General features: G+C 40.0%; 1 protein-coding gene across 1 annotated transcript in view; it reads right to left on the minus strand.

Annotated features, from left to right (window-relative positions):
- Positions 1–220: 220 nt before the first annotated feature.
- The window catches only part of LOC135084219 (plasma membrane calcium-transporting ATPase 2), a 136,904-nt gene continuing 118,739 nt past the window's right edge, over positions 221–18,385 (minus strand). The window contains exons 22-24 of the mRNA XM_063978955.1: positions 17,593–17,719; positions 4,458–4,526; positions 221–2,419 (exon numbers count right to left, since the gene is read on the minus strand). Coding sequence (XP_063835025.1) covers positions 2,204–2,419; positions 4,458–4,526; positions 17,593–17,719 — 412 coding nt within the window. The 3' untranslated portion in view covers positions 221–2,203. The remainder of the gene's footprint in view (positions 2,420–4,457; positions 4,527–17,592; positions 17,720–18,385) is intronic.

The raw sequence follows: 18,385 nt of genomic DNA on the forward strand, positions 1-18,385 counted from the left end.
AATTTTTTAGAATTTTTTATTTGCGAAGTCCTAATTTTTTTCATTTGTCCTTAACTTTTACTATTTTAACTTAGCGTAGAATAAAAGGGTTATCAGGGAAACACGTGGATTTTCAAAATAATCATTTTATTGAGGTTTTCATGATGGCAGTCTTTGATTAAACAATTACAGCGGGAGTTGAACCTGCTTCGCTTAGGAAACAAAAAAAATAAAACTACAGTTTTAAAAACAATAAAATAGATTTTCATTTATTGTGAGACGAAAAATACAACAATGGGACTTATCACCTAAAATGGTTAGTGGCAGACTGTCGTGTCAAAACAATGTTAGGTGCCGCCTGCGCAGCTTCGTACAGTAGACTCCTAATTTATGTCTTTCATCGGGGAACTCGTAACGAATATCAACGAAATAGTAATATACACAAAACGATACCATGACCTCTCTATTCACTGAAATCATAACTAATTATTATTTATTTAAACATGTGAAGTTTCAATAGTTTCATTTTTTAACTAATTTTTTAAAAAGGCTTTATTGATTCGAAGCTAATACTTAATTACTTACAAGATTGTTTAATAGTTTTAATAGCGGTCGCCAGGCCTGGCCGGCGCTGGCCCCAGCCTCACAAATAAAACGTAACAACTTCAATACCTCTACTATGAAACGTTCTATACAAAATTGAACATCGCCGAATCGCTACATCGTTCTGATTCAATTTATTACTAAAAACAAGTGGGCGGCGAGCGGTCCGCCGCTCGGGTGCGACTCTCGTTTCAACTCGTCACTAGTCGATAAAGTACATGTCTTACGTTATAAGTTGAAAATGCCACTGCTGCGATCCTACGTCGCCTATGTCGGGGCGGGCGCGCCGTGCGGGCAACTGCGTGCGTGCGAGTCTCGTGCACGAAACGCGTCGTGAACGCACGTAACGCGCCTCAACCGTACGAGGCACGCTACGCACGTTCACGACTACGCGTCAACAAGGCAAGTCGCGTGCGATCGACAGTACGCGTACGTCCGAGACAGGTCGCGTACAATCAGCTGCACAGGAATGTATACACGTTTGTCAGACGTAGAACTTTATTACAAGCGAATAAGGTTGGACATACAACAGGAATGTGTAATGCAAATTACTCTGCAGCTAACTGTGCGTACGGGACAGGTCGCGTACGTCCGAGACAGGTCGCGTACGTCCGAGACACATCTCGCACGTCCGAGACACGTCTGGAGCGTCCGGGAAGTGTCATGCCGTCCGTAAAGCGCAGTGCACGCAGCCGCGCGACGGTGCGCGCGCGTCGCTATTGCTCATAGAGAAAAAATTCCAAAATCAATTCGTTACACCGTAGACTATATCTTGTTTAATAAACTTGAAGTATTTATCAATAATCAATAAGTACATTATAATAATTGAATAATTAGTATTTTGTTTTCATAAGAGACTAGCATTACAAATAAATACCTTCAGCTATACAATTTAATGTTTATTTCTATTTTTAAACATTTTGAAGATGTTTAAAGTGGACTACCTCGGTTTTTACACAAGAATGCAGTTTGACGGTTCTTGTATAGAAACTTTTCAGTTGATGCGTCTACGCTTCGAGATATGACTTAAATGTATACTTAGATTTAGGGGAAAAGGTCGTAAAAACAAAAAAAAAGTTATTGAAATTTATAACAAACACCTTAACTAATACTTGAATAATTTAGTTCTAGTATATAGTGTGTGCAGGGAGCGGGCGCGGCCGCGACCACGCTATACAGGCGGCCGCGCTCGCCCCCTCTCCCACGACTTGTCTTTGACAAAAGCAATATAAAACATTTCATTCCGTGTAAGAGGTGACACGATGGTATGCGAAAATTTTATTTTTTTTCAAAAAACACACGCCCATTCGCTCGTCCTTGCGCTTAAATCTAAAATTAATAATTAGACAATATTTTTTTATTTGTTCAACAGACGCGCGCGGTACGACGCGCGCGTATAATAATAAAATATTTTCAAAACAATCGAATAATTAAACACACTAGTTAACAATAACTTATGCTCAAATACACCGGTGGATGCGGCACGGGCCCGCGCCCCGGCCGTACGCGTCGAAATAAATACTAAACTCGATCATCCTTTACATTAAAAATATGATTTTATACACGATCGTTTGGGTTGTTACGGGAGATGGCAGCGTATCGGTCGGAGGGCGCGCGCGGGTTAGACGGCGGTTTCGGTGTGGCTGTGCGAGGACAGGCGCTCGACGTCGAGGTCATGCGGCGCCAGCGTGTGCGCGGCGTCGGCGTACTCGATGCTGGACGAGTGCGAGAAGCGCTTGCTGAGCGCCGTCTGCTTGCGCAGCGCCTCCGCCAGCGCCGCGTCCGCCAGCGAGCCGCGCGAGTCCAGCCCCTGCCGGAAGGCGTTCACCACGCGGATCTGCCCACCACCACAATCGTTAGCCTCGCCTCGGAGCGCGCGCTCGTCTCGCTCTGACCGAGACTGCTCTCTGACTGAGCTCAGTGTCAGTCAGTTTCCTTTTACAGCGTGATTTTAATGCCCAAATAAAACAACTTCCTCTACGGCTCTAACTTGGCTACTCACGCCGTTTCCGTGGTTTCAGATCTAATCTCTCTCACTAGACTCGAAAATATGGAAACGGTGTGAGGAATTTTCACATCGAAATCGAAAAAAGTTTCTCACTTTTCCATACAATACCCGAGATGTCATGGTTTTGATTGGAAAGGCAAGTATTTTTTTAGAGTTCGATGTAGGATGCCATAGGGGAAATATTAGTATTTGAGCAGTAGAATCACACAAAGGAAGCTGACTTATAAAATTGTTATTTAAATATACATCGACGATATAGTGATTTAAGAAAGTCAAAGTCAGAGCGAGTCGAACGCGACAGCGAGACCGATCAAACGTTGTTTGAACGATCCCGAAAGAATATACAGTTTAATTGAAACATAAAAGCACACCGAGCCATAAAAAAGAGGCGAAGCGTTAGGTAATTCAAAATTCCAGTCACAGATAACCCGTGTCTTCGCGGGCATGCCATGCAGTGTCGCCGGCCCGAATACAGACAGCCGTGCGCGTGCGCCGCCCTCGCATGATGTAGATTTGTAGAATATGTGCCATGCACCCCGTCTGTGACTGCATTTGGACATTGACCCATCTATGTGAGCTACGCGCAAAGCTCTATGGAACTGCCGTATGTTACACAGACTATGCACATTAACGAAGCAACACCGATCGGTCGAGATGTCCTACGCAGAGGACCGACGGCCGGCGGCACCCGCACAGTCTTATGCTGCGTTTACACTGCGCGGAAATTTGCCAAGTCAAGTCAAAAAAGCAGTGGAGTGGGGATGAATTATGAATGAATTTCATCCCCACTCCTCTGTTTTTTTGACTCGACTCGGCTAATTTCCGCATAGTGTAAAAGCAGCATAAGCGAGTCCACTAGCCTATTAAGAAAATTTTAATCTAAAAGCTATTGTTGCGTCAAATGCTCTAATCTTAGGATGAGTCGAAAGCGAATCCAATACGAATCCCTGGCGTTTCGTGATGCTACTGATAGAAGAGTTTGAACCCCACGAATTTAATGGTGCATTGTGTGAGGCAAAATATAATACGGAAAACTACGATGAGTATGATGCCAACTTAAAATTAAGCTCCATTATCTTTATTGACGACTTCAAGAATTTAAAACTTTAGATTCTTAATAAAGTACCCTATTTTTGACAACGGAGAACCGGAGTGGACATTATTCGAACACTTTACTCACTGGGATCACAATCAAACATTATTTACACTGCCATAGAAACGATTACAATACACATAAAAACGAAAACTGTACAAACAATCCCAGATCATAATCAACAGATAAGTATTTACAGAAAAACTTTAAAGAAAATAATCGACTTCAATTAATTTGCTAACTTTTCTGACGTTACTAAAAATACTAAGGTAATTTTATTTAATTTAATTAAACCTTTTGTTGATTTTGTATATTTGAATTCTCAATCTAGTTTTCATAATTCTCAATGAAAAAAGCGGAATCGAGAAATATTTTGAAGTCGATTGCTGTTGAATAAAAGAATAATACAATCCTTCAAACATTAAAGACATTGCGATCCAAAAAATGTAATGAATAACACAGCGCATGCGTCAGGGGACATGCAAGATGGATGACAAACTTGCGCATGCAGTACGCCGACCCATTCAGTTATCATTCATTCAACATTAAAACAAATGAACCCACTCTTACTTCATTTAAATGAAACAAACTGAAAGGCCGGCGCAACAGTTCAGGCATGGGACAATAGTATAGAGAACGGACAAAGTTGTAGGTAGATAGACAGTACAGTATTAAAGTTGAACGTATAAAAAACAAAAAAGGTCAACATAAAAGTTAGACAAGAGACGTGTGAGCAAATTCAGCAGGCGCCGGCATAATTGAGTCAAATCTTACAGCTTGGTCGGTTGACGTCTTGCTGTAGGGCACCGGTATCAAGCGCTCTTGTAACTCGCCACCTATGACCTTCCGGTGCAATGGGATCATGGAAAAGAAAATAAAAACGAGAACATGAAGTAAAGAGTCACGGCACGAGAAGAAACGGGCGCGAGAGGTATACAGACGCAGCTCGGCAGTGAGGTCGAACGCGATCCTAATTTCACTTCATTTGGTTGCAAAACAAATGAATGCCTTTTTGCTGACTTCATTTATTGAAAAAATGAACTTCATTTAGAATTTAAAAAATGATTTTAGAATAACGTTCGACGCAACAGCAAGTGGAAGTATTATCACAAATAAAGTGTATGTTGGAAAGTAGAAGTTCATTGGGGACTGACCGAAGCAGTGCTTCGCGAAGCGATGAAGTTGTAGGAAGAAATAAACAAAATATAGAGTAGGAACATAAAGTAACGCAGGGCTCGTCCTATAACCTTAAGAAGCACATTCATGGGGTGTGCACTTACAACTATTTAACTTTCTGTTTACAGTTTCATCCAGGGCTCCGTTACATCGTTTCAATAATCGTGAACATAAATTAAATTAACATAAACCAAATAAAACATAACACATTTTTCAACATTGACCGTTATACATCGAACATTTATCGTGTGACGTCATCGTGAAGCTTTAACATCGATTTATTCCTGTTTATGTGTGTGTCGGACGACACGTTGTGTATCTGTTCAGTATTGGTCTCATGCGAACTATCTAGAAGCACATATATTGTTTTACGTCGCCGCTCACATACCAGATGTCTATTGATGTATCATCTAGGGCTACAGACTAAGTGTACACAAGCATTTACAATGGATAAGTTGATCCTATGTCGTTATGAGATCCTATAGTAGTGCAGAACTATGTACAATTCTATTTAGCATGGCAGTTCTAAGTGAAGCGTACATGTCAGCGCGAGCTCAGTGGGTCAGCTAAGAAATAATACACGACAGTTTTTAGAACTCGGTTGCTGATCAGTTAGCATAGATTTTGTATATTTGTATTCTATAGGGCTTTAGCTTCAGGATTCTAGAGCATCAAACAGTTATCAGAATACAAAATCGCAGCTAAATCATTGTCCGAGAGCGGTGTAGTATCGCTTGGCAAACACACTGAGGGCGCCCTGACTCTAGCCTAGAGCTAAGGAGTGTTCTACGAAGAGCGAGCTGGAAGCGGCTAACATCGAAACACCGTACGACACAGGAGGGGCCGGCTGCCCCCCCAGACAACAACGTCAAGGCAGTTACCTTAGAAACGCAGCTCCCGGCTCGGCATAGTTGGGTGAAATGAAATTTACTTTGGAGTATAGATACTTTATTACTAATCTTTAAAGACATGAAGCGTTAGTGAATTAACAGAGTACCAGTTTATTTAGATACAGCAGGATTCATGCGACGCTATTGTTGTTCTCGTGACTCACTATAGGCGTGTTATCACTATAAGCGTTATTTAGACTTTAGAAAAAAATATTTTTATCGTTTACAACTAACTTTGGTGTACACCAAGACATGAATTTTAATATTTTTAAATATAAGTTTCTTTTATATATACTATTATCTAATTTTAACATTCATGTAGCAGGCAATGTTTAAAGTTTTCACTACACGATGTGCATTTTACGAATTTTAGGAATCAATATGTTATATTCATACTCTATATACTTTATACTTAACATATAAACAAGTTTAAGATCACTAATATTCCAGAGACATACTCCAAGGATAGTTAAATTTGCTTGAGATCCGATACCTTTGAAGAAAGTGAAAATAAAGAAAAAGAAATTAGGTTAGTAGAAAAAGATGGAAGACCACAGAGTAGTGGAAAGTTGTGTACAGTGTGTGAAAGGAGTGGTGGGTGCTTCGGCGACGGTACGGCGGAGTATACATCGGTCCAACGATGTATACTTTGCCAAAACTTACAGCGAGCCAATAACATTTTTGTAGCGTCAAGCTGCTATATGAATTGAATATTATAGTTTGCAAATTTGTCTCAAAATACTATGCAATCAAATCTGATACAGAAGAAAAATGCGTGCAAGAGGCGAGAGCTTTTGACCCGTTGTAGCTGCAACGAGAGAAGCTCAAGAGTATTTGAGACAAACGCTTAAAGCTCAGAAAGTTGCGTACAGTTGCCGAAGCCAAGGTAAAGTAGACAGAAAAGTGTGTCGGTATCGTTGTGTTCAATCATTTAGTTCCATGCATCCAGTGTTTATCATCTATTTAATTATACCGTGATTATATCTAGTCTCTCAGCATTCGATGTATGCGAGCACTACAGTATTGCTATCTCGTTACTATTTTAAACCTTCAAATAATAATAATAAAATAAAAATCAGCATAGCAGTCGTGTGGTTGACAATCGTGTACATACAGAGGGACCAACTGCACACTCTACGGGATCAAAATACAACGAGCTCTATATATCTAAACACTCAACAAGACCATGTCCTCGACACACAATATCTAAAAACGCATTCGTTTCCAACATAAAACACAATAATAAACAAATAACAAGCAAATTTAAATATCACCCTAATTTAAAACGTTTATAAAAGCACTTGAGTAGCACAAATTGTGAATTTGTCATTTTAATATATAAAAAATGGCACATGTATTTTATATTTAGTAATATATTTTTACTTTTAGTACAACACATGTATAATATTTATTTGTAAATATCAATTATAAAAACGATGAGAGTAAGGAAAGTATGTATTTACAGAAAGTAATATTCATGATATATTTCGTTAAAAAATAAATATGTCTGAACCGTTTTTGTCGTTATATTATTTTGTGTCAAACGGACAGTCCTGCTAAAAATCTAGAAAACTCCATCTAAATAATGGTGCACCATAGTTACAATCTATTCAATATACTTTTTGCGAGTTTCTAATATTTTCTTAACTCTAAAATTTTAGTAAACATTAATCTTACGGCTACCGCATTTACATATTAGTAAAGAATTTTTAAAAAATGTCGTTTATTTTGTAATATTTTAGAATCCTCACGAGTAAATTTTAGTTTTTTGTTTTGTTTTTTTAAATGGCAGTACTTGGTTTTGTTTTCTCAACAAATGGTGGTCGAGGTACAGTCGTGTGTGGGGGAGGGACAGTTGTCCAGCGTTCGCTAGGGCGTTAGTCATCGCTCTGATGCGAGACGGGGCTGAGGGCGGGAAGCGAGCTGCCGCCAGATTGGACGCTGATTCTTCGATGCTCCGCCAAATAATTATTGACAAAAATCCTGCGGCCGGCCAATATGTCTGCCTTTTGCTGTAAAACAACCACGGACGCGTCAGTGTGCCGTCCGCCTCCGCGATCGCGGAACAAAACTGCTTTGTTGCCAATCGCACAAACAAAAACTATTGGCATTCCAAAACCAAATTTTTCAATTCATTCTCAATTTAAAATTAATTTGGCTTTAGAATCTCAAAACTACAAGAAGTGAAGAGCTGTAGAACTAAGGAGTTGTTTAGAAAGCAGTCTCGTTAGTAGGGTGCCTAACTGAACTAGGTAGGGGGCATTCACACTAGCTGGGGTTCGAGGGCATCCGACTAGGGATCGGGGATCGTGACGAAGCTACTACTACGCAGAGAAAGAAAATATCCGGTATGTGAGCTACTGCGCGGCTTGTACCAGTGTTCCAGGTAGAAATGAAATATCCGTATTCCTTTAAATAAATACTTTTATTGAAATTAGTTTTAATATTAAAAATGAACGTTTATGGTGCCGGTTAAGTATGTATTTTTAACAATAAAAGAATCGTTACATAAAACTCAAAAATAAATTACGTAACCAACTTAAATAAGTACATACACAACCGAGTTATGATTAACAAAATAAACGAAAAAAAAGTAAAAGCCTTTTTAGTTTTCATAATATGATGTTACTTATTTTACTAATTTTGGTGTAAACGTGGAGATATAATTTATGCATATTTCGACTTTTTTTGTAAACTAAAAGTATTATTTATTTTATCTGCTTACATACTACTGTGTTAGAAGTTTGGTAGTTAGATCTATTTAAATTTTATGATAATATTATGAAAAAAGAAAATAAAAATTCGAATATAAAACCCTTTACTGAGACTCCGATAATCAGATAAACACTACTCACTAATTTATTAAATAATAAATCATACTTTAATTATCGAAATCTCTTACCAAACATCTAATATTAATAATAATAAAAAAGGGGAAAATACAAATTGTGCATACTCACAGACACTTGTATACATGCATAACACTGTAACATAAGCATGATCACACTATAAATGCGAAGCAAAAAAGTAAAATCAACATTGTAAACAACATTTTGTACCAAAATAAAAAATAATATACATTTCATCGATACATACTCGAGACGAGACGCTTATAACTAGCGGGCGGCCATCTTGTCGCGCGCCGAGCACAAGATGGCGGCGACAAGATGGCGGCCCCACCGCGCTACAAGCACTAAGTACGTCGCATGCGACCTACGCGGTACTTACGAGGCTCCCCTAGCGACTCAGAGCTACTAGGCACTTACCGTCAACATCTGAAATAGAGCGATTCTGCTAAAACTGGGCGCCCCACCAATACTCTACGAGTGGCGAAAGAAAATGCTATGTTTGCTTCAAAATTTATTCAATGTAAATAGTTCTCGTAACATTCGCAAACCAGGAGTTAATTACATCTTAGTAGCTCTCGTCTGATGTTTAGTCAAGCGTGCGGTGTCTCTTCATACTAAACTTTAGGCGTCGCGTCAGACGATCATACAGCAAACAATATCGCAAAAGTTAGAAACGGGTTTAAAAGTGGTCCCAAAATTTACTATGAAACAAAACACACAAGCTGCCGAGTAAAGTATTCAAGATAACTTCGCAGTAAAATACCTCGTAACAAACTACTTACACAAAAAGCTAGTGAGAGTCGAAAACGTTAAAATCTTTTAAATCCTCAGTAAAATTTCAAAGTCTAATTATTAAAAAGTTACATTTTTATTAAAATGGAGTTTCATCACTTCCGTTTACAATAGCTACCTATATAAAATATCACTGCTCCGATATACATATTATTAAGATAGTAAAGAGTCTCTAAGGTATGTACAAATATGTTCGTTTCTAAAATAGCAGTGTTCGACTGGGTAACTAACCTAAAGGTCCTACGGGCCTACGTCAAGTCGTCATTATTGCTATAGGGCGCCGGGCGAGCGGTCGCGTAAGTACGGGTCGTCGTAACAACAGAAACAAAACAAAACCGGCGCGCCCCCTCGCGGGTCGCTCGTCGCTCGCCTGCCGATCTCAGCACGCCCCTTCGTATTCAATTACACAAGTAATCAGACAAAAAATAACGTTTTCAATCGAAAACGGCAATGCGTACAGCATTCAACAATCAACAAAATTAATCGAAGGGGGTTGTCAAGATTCGTGCATTCGTTTTGTCACGCCACAGGCGTGATCACGTCACAAGAACGCGTCAAAGTATTATGCGTTGGGATTGCGTCAGAGCCGCACGGCTCGGTCACGAGAGCGGACGTTGTGAGCTCGCGAGCGGGCGCAGCGGGTGCGGTCGGGTGAGTGAGTGTTTAGAATATGGTGGTCTCGGCTTTGGGCGCGGGCTCGTCGGCGTCGATGTAGGCGATGTCGGCGGGCGGCGCGCGCAGCCGCGAGCGAAGGCCGGCCGCCGAATGCGCGCTCAGGCGCTCCTCCAGGTCCTCCAGGGTCGACTTGAAGGCCCGCACCACGCGCAGCTGCAACCAACATTACTTGCAGGGCCGCCCGACGCCCGACGCCCGTCCGCCGCCCGACCGCGACTATTCGAGTGTGGTGTGGATGTCTCGGGCGATGTCTGTACTCGGATGCCGCGCTACGGCATGCACTACGTGCCGGTGCCATGCGCCCCTAGTGACCTACAAGCGGGAGTGCACGACTCCGGTGCGCACAAAACAAATAAACAGGTGACCGGTGTTCGTTTGTTTTGTAAGGGAAGGCTACGCGGAAGACGTGGGTTGCATGACAGACGAGAAAACAGAACTAGGTCAAACGCAAAAGGTGAGCCAACGACATTCGTTATGGTTATAAAATTGGGTTACCTGTGATGTGCTCGATACGATACAACAGAAATAAGTCGCACGATTCCATATTTAGTCAGTCAAACTGCTAAAGTCAAGTATAACTGTCAAGTAAGCTTTTGTTGCTACTTGTTTTAATACAAGTAAAGCTTCATCTTTGTGTAGGTAAGCTTTTTTACCAACAACAAGATTGATGGCAAGATATGGCAAAAAGAATCTAAATTACTACTTGCAGTCCTTCCCAAGATGTTAATATCCTAAGTGAGTGTTAATACCCCCGAAAATACTTCTACATTCCAAATACCAATGTTAAAACCACCCCATAACTAGTCAGTCCAGTCAGAGTCATCACATTTAACATCAGACCGTTTCCTCATCAAAATCGTTTTCAGTGTCAGTCAAACTATTCCTAACCGGAGCCGACCATTCCAGCGGCAGACTATTAACTGCCCATTCAGTGGCAGTTGAATCCTTCCTTAGTCTATTTACTAACTAATTCTGTGGAAGTGACATTCTAGCGTAACTACGTCTTAGGGGCAGTAGAATTTCTACTGCCAATTTAGTGGTACTTTCGTCCTAGCGTTGCTACATCTCGATTGAGTGGTATTTGAGCCCTCAGTCGAAATACTGACCAATTTTACGGGCAATTGAGTCCTAGAGTTGCTACATGTCGTTTAAGCAGTCGAATGGCAACTGCCAATTCAGCGGTAGTTACATCCTAAGCGAAGGTACACGTCAAGTTCAGTCCTAAGTCACTTCACTGGTAATCGAGTCCATTACTGGCCTGTCCAATTAAACCGTACATGTCGTTGAAGCAGTCGAATTACAAAGTTATCCTAGATTTTCAACATGTCAACCAATTCACTGGCAGTTGAGTCCTAGCGTCATTGAAGCAGTAGGTTTACTGACAAAGAACTGCCAGTTCTGCAGACTGTTGCAGACTGCAGCAGTTGCGTCCTCAGCCGCTTTACTGATCATTTACTGGCCAATCCATTAGCAGTTACACCCAAGCGTAGCTACATGTCCAGTTTTTAGTCGGTTTATAGTTGAATTCTCAGTCGATCTACTGGACAATTCAGTGGCAGTTACACCCTAGCTTGCTACATGTCGTTGAAACAGTCGCATTACAATCAGTGGCGGTTGAGTCCTAGTGTTGCTATTTCTACAGTCGATTAATTGGCCAATTCACAAGTTTTCAGTCGGTTTACTGGTAGTTGCGTCCTCAGTCGGTTTACTGGCCAATTGAGTGGCGGTTACACCCTAGCCATCTACATGTCGTTAAGGCAGTCGCATTACAATCAGTGGCGGTTGAGTCCTAGTGTTGCTATTTCTACAGTCGATTAATTGGCCAATTCACAAGTTTTCAGTCGGTTTACTGGTAGTTGCGTCCTCAGTCGGTTTACTGGCCAATTGAGTGGCGGTTACACCCTAGCCATCTACATGTCGTTAAGGCAGTCGCATTACAATCAGTGGCGGTTGAGTCCTAGTGTTGCTATTTCTAAAGTCGATTAATTGGCCAATTCACAAGTTTCAGTCGGTTTACTGGTAGTTGCGTCCTCAGTCGGTTTACTGGCCAATTGAGTGGCGGTTACATCCTAGCCTGCTACATGTCGTTGAAGCAGTCGCATTACAATCAGTGGCGGTTGAGTCCTAGTGTTGCTATTTCTACAGTCGATTAATTGGCCAATTCACTTTAGTCGGTTTATTGGTAGTTGCGTCCTCAGTGGGTTTACTGGCCAATTGAGTGGCGGTTACACCCTAGCCATCTACATGTCGTTAAGGCAGTCGCATTACAATCAGTGGCGGTTGAGTCCTAGTGTTATTTCTACAGTCGATTAATTGGCCAATTCACAAGTTTTAGTCGGTTTACTGGCCAATTGAGTGGCGCTTACACCCTAGCAACTACATGTCGTTGGCCCTGCCTCTACCTATGTCGGTACCGTGAGTCGTCGCCGCTACACCTCTGTCTCCAGCGCGGGGCGCGGCTGCCAACAACAGCGCTCTACCCGCGCCTCGCTCCACTCCGTTGCGCCGTCCTACCGACCGACCTACTTAGTAACCGACCCGACGTCACCATACTTCTAGGGTTGGAGTTATTGTAGTTAAAGCAACAGTGTTTAGTTTTACAGAGACGAGCAACATTGTGATAAATAGGAAAGATGTTGGGATTTTGTATTAAACGACAAGATAAGCAAGTCTATCAGTGGTACAATTTATGGTAATTGAAAAGTAAGTAATTGGAATTTTTATTACTTTTCTTTGTAGCTGATCAGATATTGTTATTGTTACTCGGGTTTTAAAGTTAATTCAGTTACCATCAAGCTTTTAAAAGACATAATTGAATAGGTAGTAGTCTTAAACAAGCAACATATTATGGTAAAAATAGTTTAGTAATTGTTTTATTACATTAACATTAAACAAGTAAACCCAAGGTGAATTTATTAACACAGTTTATTTAGTGATATTTACTGAGTTCCTGAGTTAAATACCCCATACAATAATTAAAAACATCTTATTTCAATTTCTACGTATTTTTAAATACAAACCTAAAATAGCATTGATAAAAGATTGTAATTTTTACAATTTTAAGATGCACACGACTTATACTATTATCATTCGTAGCGCAAACTTGCTTAGTTCCCAAAAAGGAACTCTATTTTAAATAAAGCAAAGCCTTTATTCATGTCCTTTACTTCAAGTTTAAAAAGGGCGAAATTGAAGCGGTAGCACGGTTACACACAGTTACAATGTTACTAGAATAACTCCAAAATACAAAATACTCGCCTACATTAATTCAAAAAGATTCAAATGCCAATTTATCTAATTACCAATTTAAAATTTCAATTTTAACTAATTACTGACACAAAATTCCATTTAAAAGCTCAGCTATAGCGTTAGCGAAAAATAAATAAATTTGAAATCCAATTACGGCATAAAGTTACGTAGGTAGTTAAAAATATGATGACGTCATCGGTCGAACATAAGGCCGCGCGCACACCAGGCCACGCCTTGCGCCAGAGGCCAACACAAAAACAGACCCTTAGAGTAAAATAAAACAAAGGAACGGAATAATGTGTGTGTCGATGCGTGTGTGTCCGTGGCGAATATGACTCTGAAGAGTGACAACCAAACAAAAAAAAAATAAACAACTAAACGGAACCAAACTAAACGGGGTCAAGACTACCCTGCTGGACGACCGACTACGCTACCCTAAGCGACGGGGACCGACTCGAATCCTACTCCGGCGCGGCGCGCGCGATCCGTAGGTACTTATTCTAACAACATCTACCATGCGAAGTTAGTTTTTTTATTAAAACATTTAAGGAGCCAAGGAGTTCACGATTGTTTAGTATTGAAACGATACGCATCGTGGAAATATTATCATCAAGCGCTATCAAACTACTGTTTCGATCTAAATACTTTTGTAAATTTTAAAAAATAGCTTAGCTAATATACGTAAATATAAATTGTAAGCGTTTACTTCAACATAACATTTCCACGACGCAATTCTAAATAGTTAGAAAGCTAAACAGGACTTTTGTACGGTTACGTTTTGTTTTAATAAAAAAAGGTTAATAAACACTCTGATTATAATACCATCTACATACTATACTCACCGATAGCCGCCTCGCCTAGGTATCGCTATATACATTAACATAGGACACTACATCAAGCCTAACAAACGCAAAATAACACAGTGAAGGCATCTCCAAGGCAAGCCACTACGGATGAGGACCCTCGCCGCCCAGTTTGACGCTTTCACCCTTGACTGACAACACACCCCGACATAGTAATACGCTAGGGGACAACATTCACAAACAAAAAATAAACACAAAAAAAATAAAACACAAAAATAAAAATAAAACACAGACAACACAACGGCAAAAGGAAAGAGACAGGTCGACCGAAAACGGTTATTCTTTAGTGTTAGTATGGCGAGCGAGTCGCATGTGTATCAACTTTCGTATTCAAGAAAATCCACTCCACACTCAAATAAAACGTACCACTACAGCAGTAACTGTACAATCCGGTCAGAGTCTACATTATTATTACTGTGTACTGTACATTGGTTATCGTTACTGCCTGCTGTAGGTATCGCATGTTAGTCGAACGGCGTGCGGTCGAGCCGTGTTGGGATCGTCTTTGACGGCTTCAAACAAACAGAGCTTGGGTTGCTTGGATCATTAGCGAGGGTTGGCGTTTCACAAGCAAAAAAAAAAACACTATTCTTAAAAAAATAAAACAAAACAGACAAAAAATTAAAAGAAGTAGTGAAAAAAAATCAAACAGTCAGTATGACTCAGAGTAAAAAAAAGATAGATAGAGAAAGAGACAGTCATATTCATACCGCGATGTGGTTGATGTTCAGTGATTATGCTAACGGGAAGTCATAGTAACTGTTTGAGGTATACGAGGGATAAGTAACATTGTCACAGCCTACGTAAAGAGCATGCCAATAGGGTTCAAGGTGGGGCGTACAGTCAACTTAGGTTATGAGGGTAGTAAATAAATAGGGAAGCGTCAGACTGTCGCGCGCTGTGCATGCAGCAGCCGCGCACAGGGTCCGGGTTTCATGGCACTCTCACGTGTGTACCAACATATACATACATAAACAGTATTGTGACGTAGAGTTAGGATAATATGTCATGAAACCAGGCTACTAGAGGAAAATAACTTTTTTTGGAAAATAAAAATACTATAGTACTTGCTCGGTTGCCAATTTCGTATTCTTTATTTAATTAATTATTAATATTTGAAAAATTTTTGTAGACAAAATTAGTGACCGAACAACGGATTACTCTACGTTAAGTATGGGCCAAATAAATATAGCGTCTACTATTCATTACTCTGTAAAGTGTTTCTCTGTGTAGGTTCAAAATAAACTTCAACTAGAACTGAAGTATAGGAGAATGAAACGAAAGTATTAGACGTAAAAAGGAAAATGAAAAAGGAAATAAAATAAACATAAAATAAATAAACGTAAATTATTTTGAAAGTTTGAATTTTTCGTCGAAACATTTTGTGTTAATATTATTATTTTTTTATATAAATTTTATATAATCTACTGATAAATCCGGCTCACTGTTCGGACAAAGTAAAACATGTGTAATACAAAATGAATCTATTCATCTATAACGGTATTTATTTCTAATGGATGCATAGTATAATTGAAAATGGTGGTTATTCGTTTTGTATGCAAAAATAGTAAAAAGTATAACATATAAATGGACAATAATATCGACAACTTAGCGTTAGGATGCCCAAGGTATCCGCAGAGTTGACCTGATGACATTGCTGTTTCTATTTTTATTTGTCAGCTGTAAACTCAAAACTTATCCCTCTTTGAACACGAACATATTCTGCCACTCCTATTTGTTCAATTTGTTTATTTTATCATTTTTTTTTATATCACATGATTAAATGTTCACATTGTTAGTGTGCCAGACTGATTTGAACCCAATCTGTTTGGATTAAGGTTCATTTGTGAGCCTTCACATTAACAATTCCTTATAAATATCATAGTATAGCATCATGATTGCTTATCAGTCTTGGAATCACAGCCGCGTTTATTTCATGATGTTATCTATGATGGAAATGTTGCCAGTTTTCACAGATAAAGAATAAAAAACTGTGTTGCCAGAATAGAAAATACTTTTGTGAAAGCTGTCAACAATCCCAGCGAGCAAGTAAAAGTCGTGTAATATTCTAATAATACTAGAAATCAGTCTTCAATGTTTAATTGAGGAATAATTGTTTACTTTCCCACGACTTTTATTTACCAAAATATTCTAAAACCCAAATCTGAGAATTCCCAGATCTGAGTTTGTATTGTACCCGATTCCGTTAAATAACGATGTACCTACCAATATCGTTAAATAACTGAATATTGTGTGTAACCCTGACATATACCCAAATCACACATTTATTTGACACACGATTAAACCCACAAATCATGTGACAAATAAAACATAGACCCCGCAACCTGAATAACATTTTAAAAGCTTTGTTACTTTTAAAATATTATAAAAGGCTTTGTGTGTAAACATAAACCCCATGAAGGACAAACAAAATATATTTTTAAAAATATTTGAGCAAAGATTTGAGCATTTAATAAAATGTAGTTATTCTAGAATCGAAGTTTCATAGATTTGTTTGTCCTTATAATCAGATGGGCGTAGCTAGGATTAATTTAATGTATTTTGAACTAATTTACTTGGATAATCTAGAAATTAAATTGACTCAAACTCATAGTAAGATTATGACGATCGGTCTTTATTAAAAAATCGCTCTCTCTGAAGTTTAAATAAGGTTCAAAATATGGAGACGTAAAATAAACTAATAAATCTGCAGCCAGGTCAGATTCTTATCAAGTGCAAGCCTACTAATAATTCTATTTGTTGAAATTACTATTTTTTATCAAATGAGATTCATTAAAACCAGTTTTTACTTATCACTGGCCAAAAAACAGCACGGACTCATAATAAAAAGAAAAAAGTTCAGCTCATCAAAAAAGAAACAATTTCAAAAACATCTCATTCCAAATTCAAATCTCTCCTGTTCTAAATTCAAACAAAAGCCGCAAAAGAATCGGCTTCATTTAAAAACATCTCATTCCAAATTCAAATCTCTCCTGTTCTAAATTCAAACAAAAGCCGCAAAAGAATCGGCTTCATTTAAAAATTTAAAGCCCTGTCCGTGAGCACGTAGAATTTTGTCCAATGACCCCTAGCTACCCATCCTCATCGCTCGCGCGTAATTATATTGCTGTCGCGACTGTGCGACTGGCACCCGCAGTGAGTGTGCGAGCGCGATAGCAACATAATTACGCGCGAGCAATAAGGATGAGTAGCTTGGGGTCATTGGTCAAAATTCTACGTGCTCACGGACCAGGCTCTAAATTCAAACAAAACCGCAAAAGAATCGGCTTCATTTAAAAATTTAAAAACATCTCATTCCAAATTCAAATTTCTTGTTCTAAATTCAAACATCTCTAGCCACGCCCACCGCCTACGTGCGTGCGTGTGTGTGCGCGCGTGTGCGGCGCGAGCATACCTGCGTCTGCAGCCTCGTGAGGCCCCGGATCCACAGGATCTGGCCGGCGCGCGGCTTCTTGTCCAGGTCCGCGTCGTAGTCCGGCCCCGGCTGGATCGTCTCGGGGTCCGGCTGGCCGCGGCCCCAACTGGAAACGTTTGGCGGAGTGTGTTACAAAGGTTTTTTATTTCCAACTATAGTCCGGTCGTCAAGCACGTAGAATTTCGTCCAATGACCCCAAGCTAGCCATCCTTATCGCTCGCGCGTAATTATGTTGCTGTCGCGACTGTGCGACGGGCGCCCGCAGTGAGTGTGCGAGCGCGACAGCAACATACTTACGAGCGATAGGGATGGGTAGCTTGGGGTCATTGGACGGGATTCTACGTGCTCACGGACCGGGCTTTAGTTTCAAACATATTGAAAGATTTTAAAGTGTCGTAGTCCGGCCCCGGCTGGATCGTCTCGGGGTCCGGCTGGCCGCGGCCCCAACTGGAAGCGTTTGGCGGAGTGTGTTATAAAAGTTTTTTATTTTCAATGTGTCAAGTAACGCTGCCGCGCTGAATTTGAGAAACTAAAATGGCCGCGACCCCAGCTTGAAACGTTTGGCCAGAGTGTGATTAAAGGTTTTTTATTTTAAATGTATCAAGTAACGTTGAAATTGAGAAACTAAAATGGCAACCAATACACAGTCGGAAAAGGCACACTCTATAAAGTTTAAATTAGTTTCAAACATATTGAAAGATTTTAAAGTGTCGTAGTCCGGCCCTGGCTGGATCGTCTCGGGGTCCGGCTGGCCGCGGCCCCAACTGGAAAT

Source organism: Ostrinia nubilalis, chromosome 25 (genome assembly GCF_963855985.1).
Source record: "Ostrinia nubilalis chromosome 25, ilOstNubi1.1, whole genome shotgun sequence".
Lineage (NCBI taxonomy): Eukaryota > Metazoa > Arthropoda > Insecta > Lepidoptera > Crambidae > Ostrinia > Ostrinia nubilalis.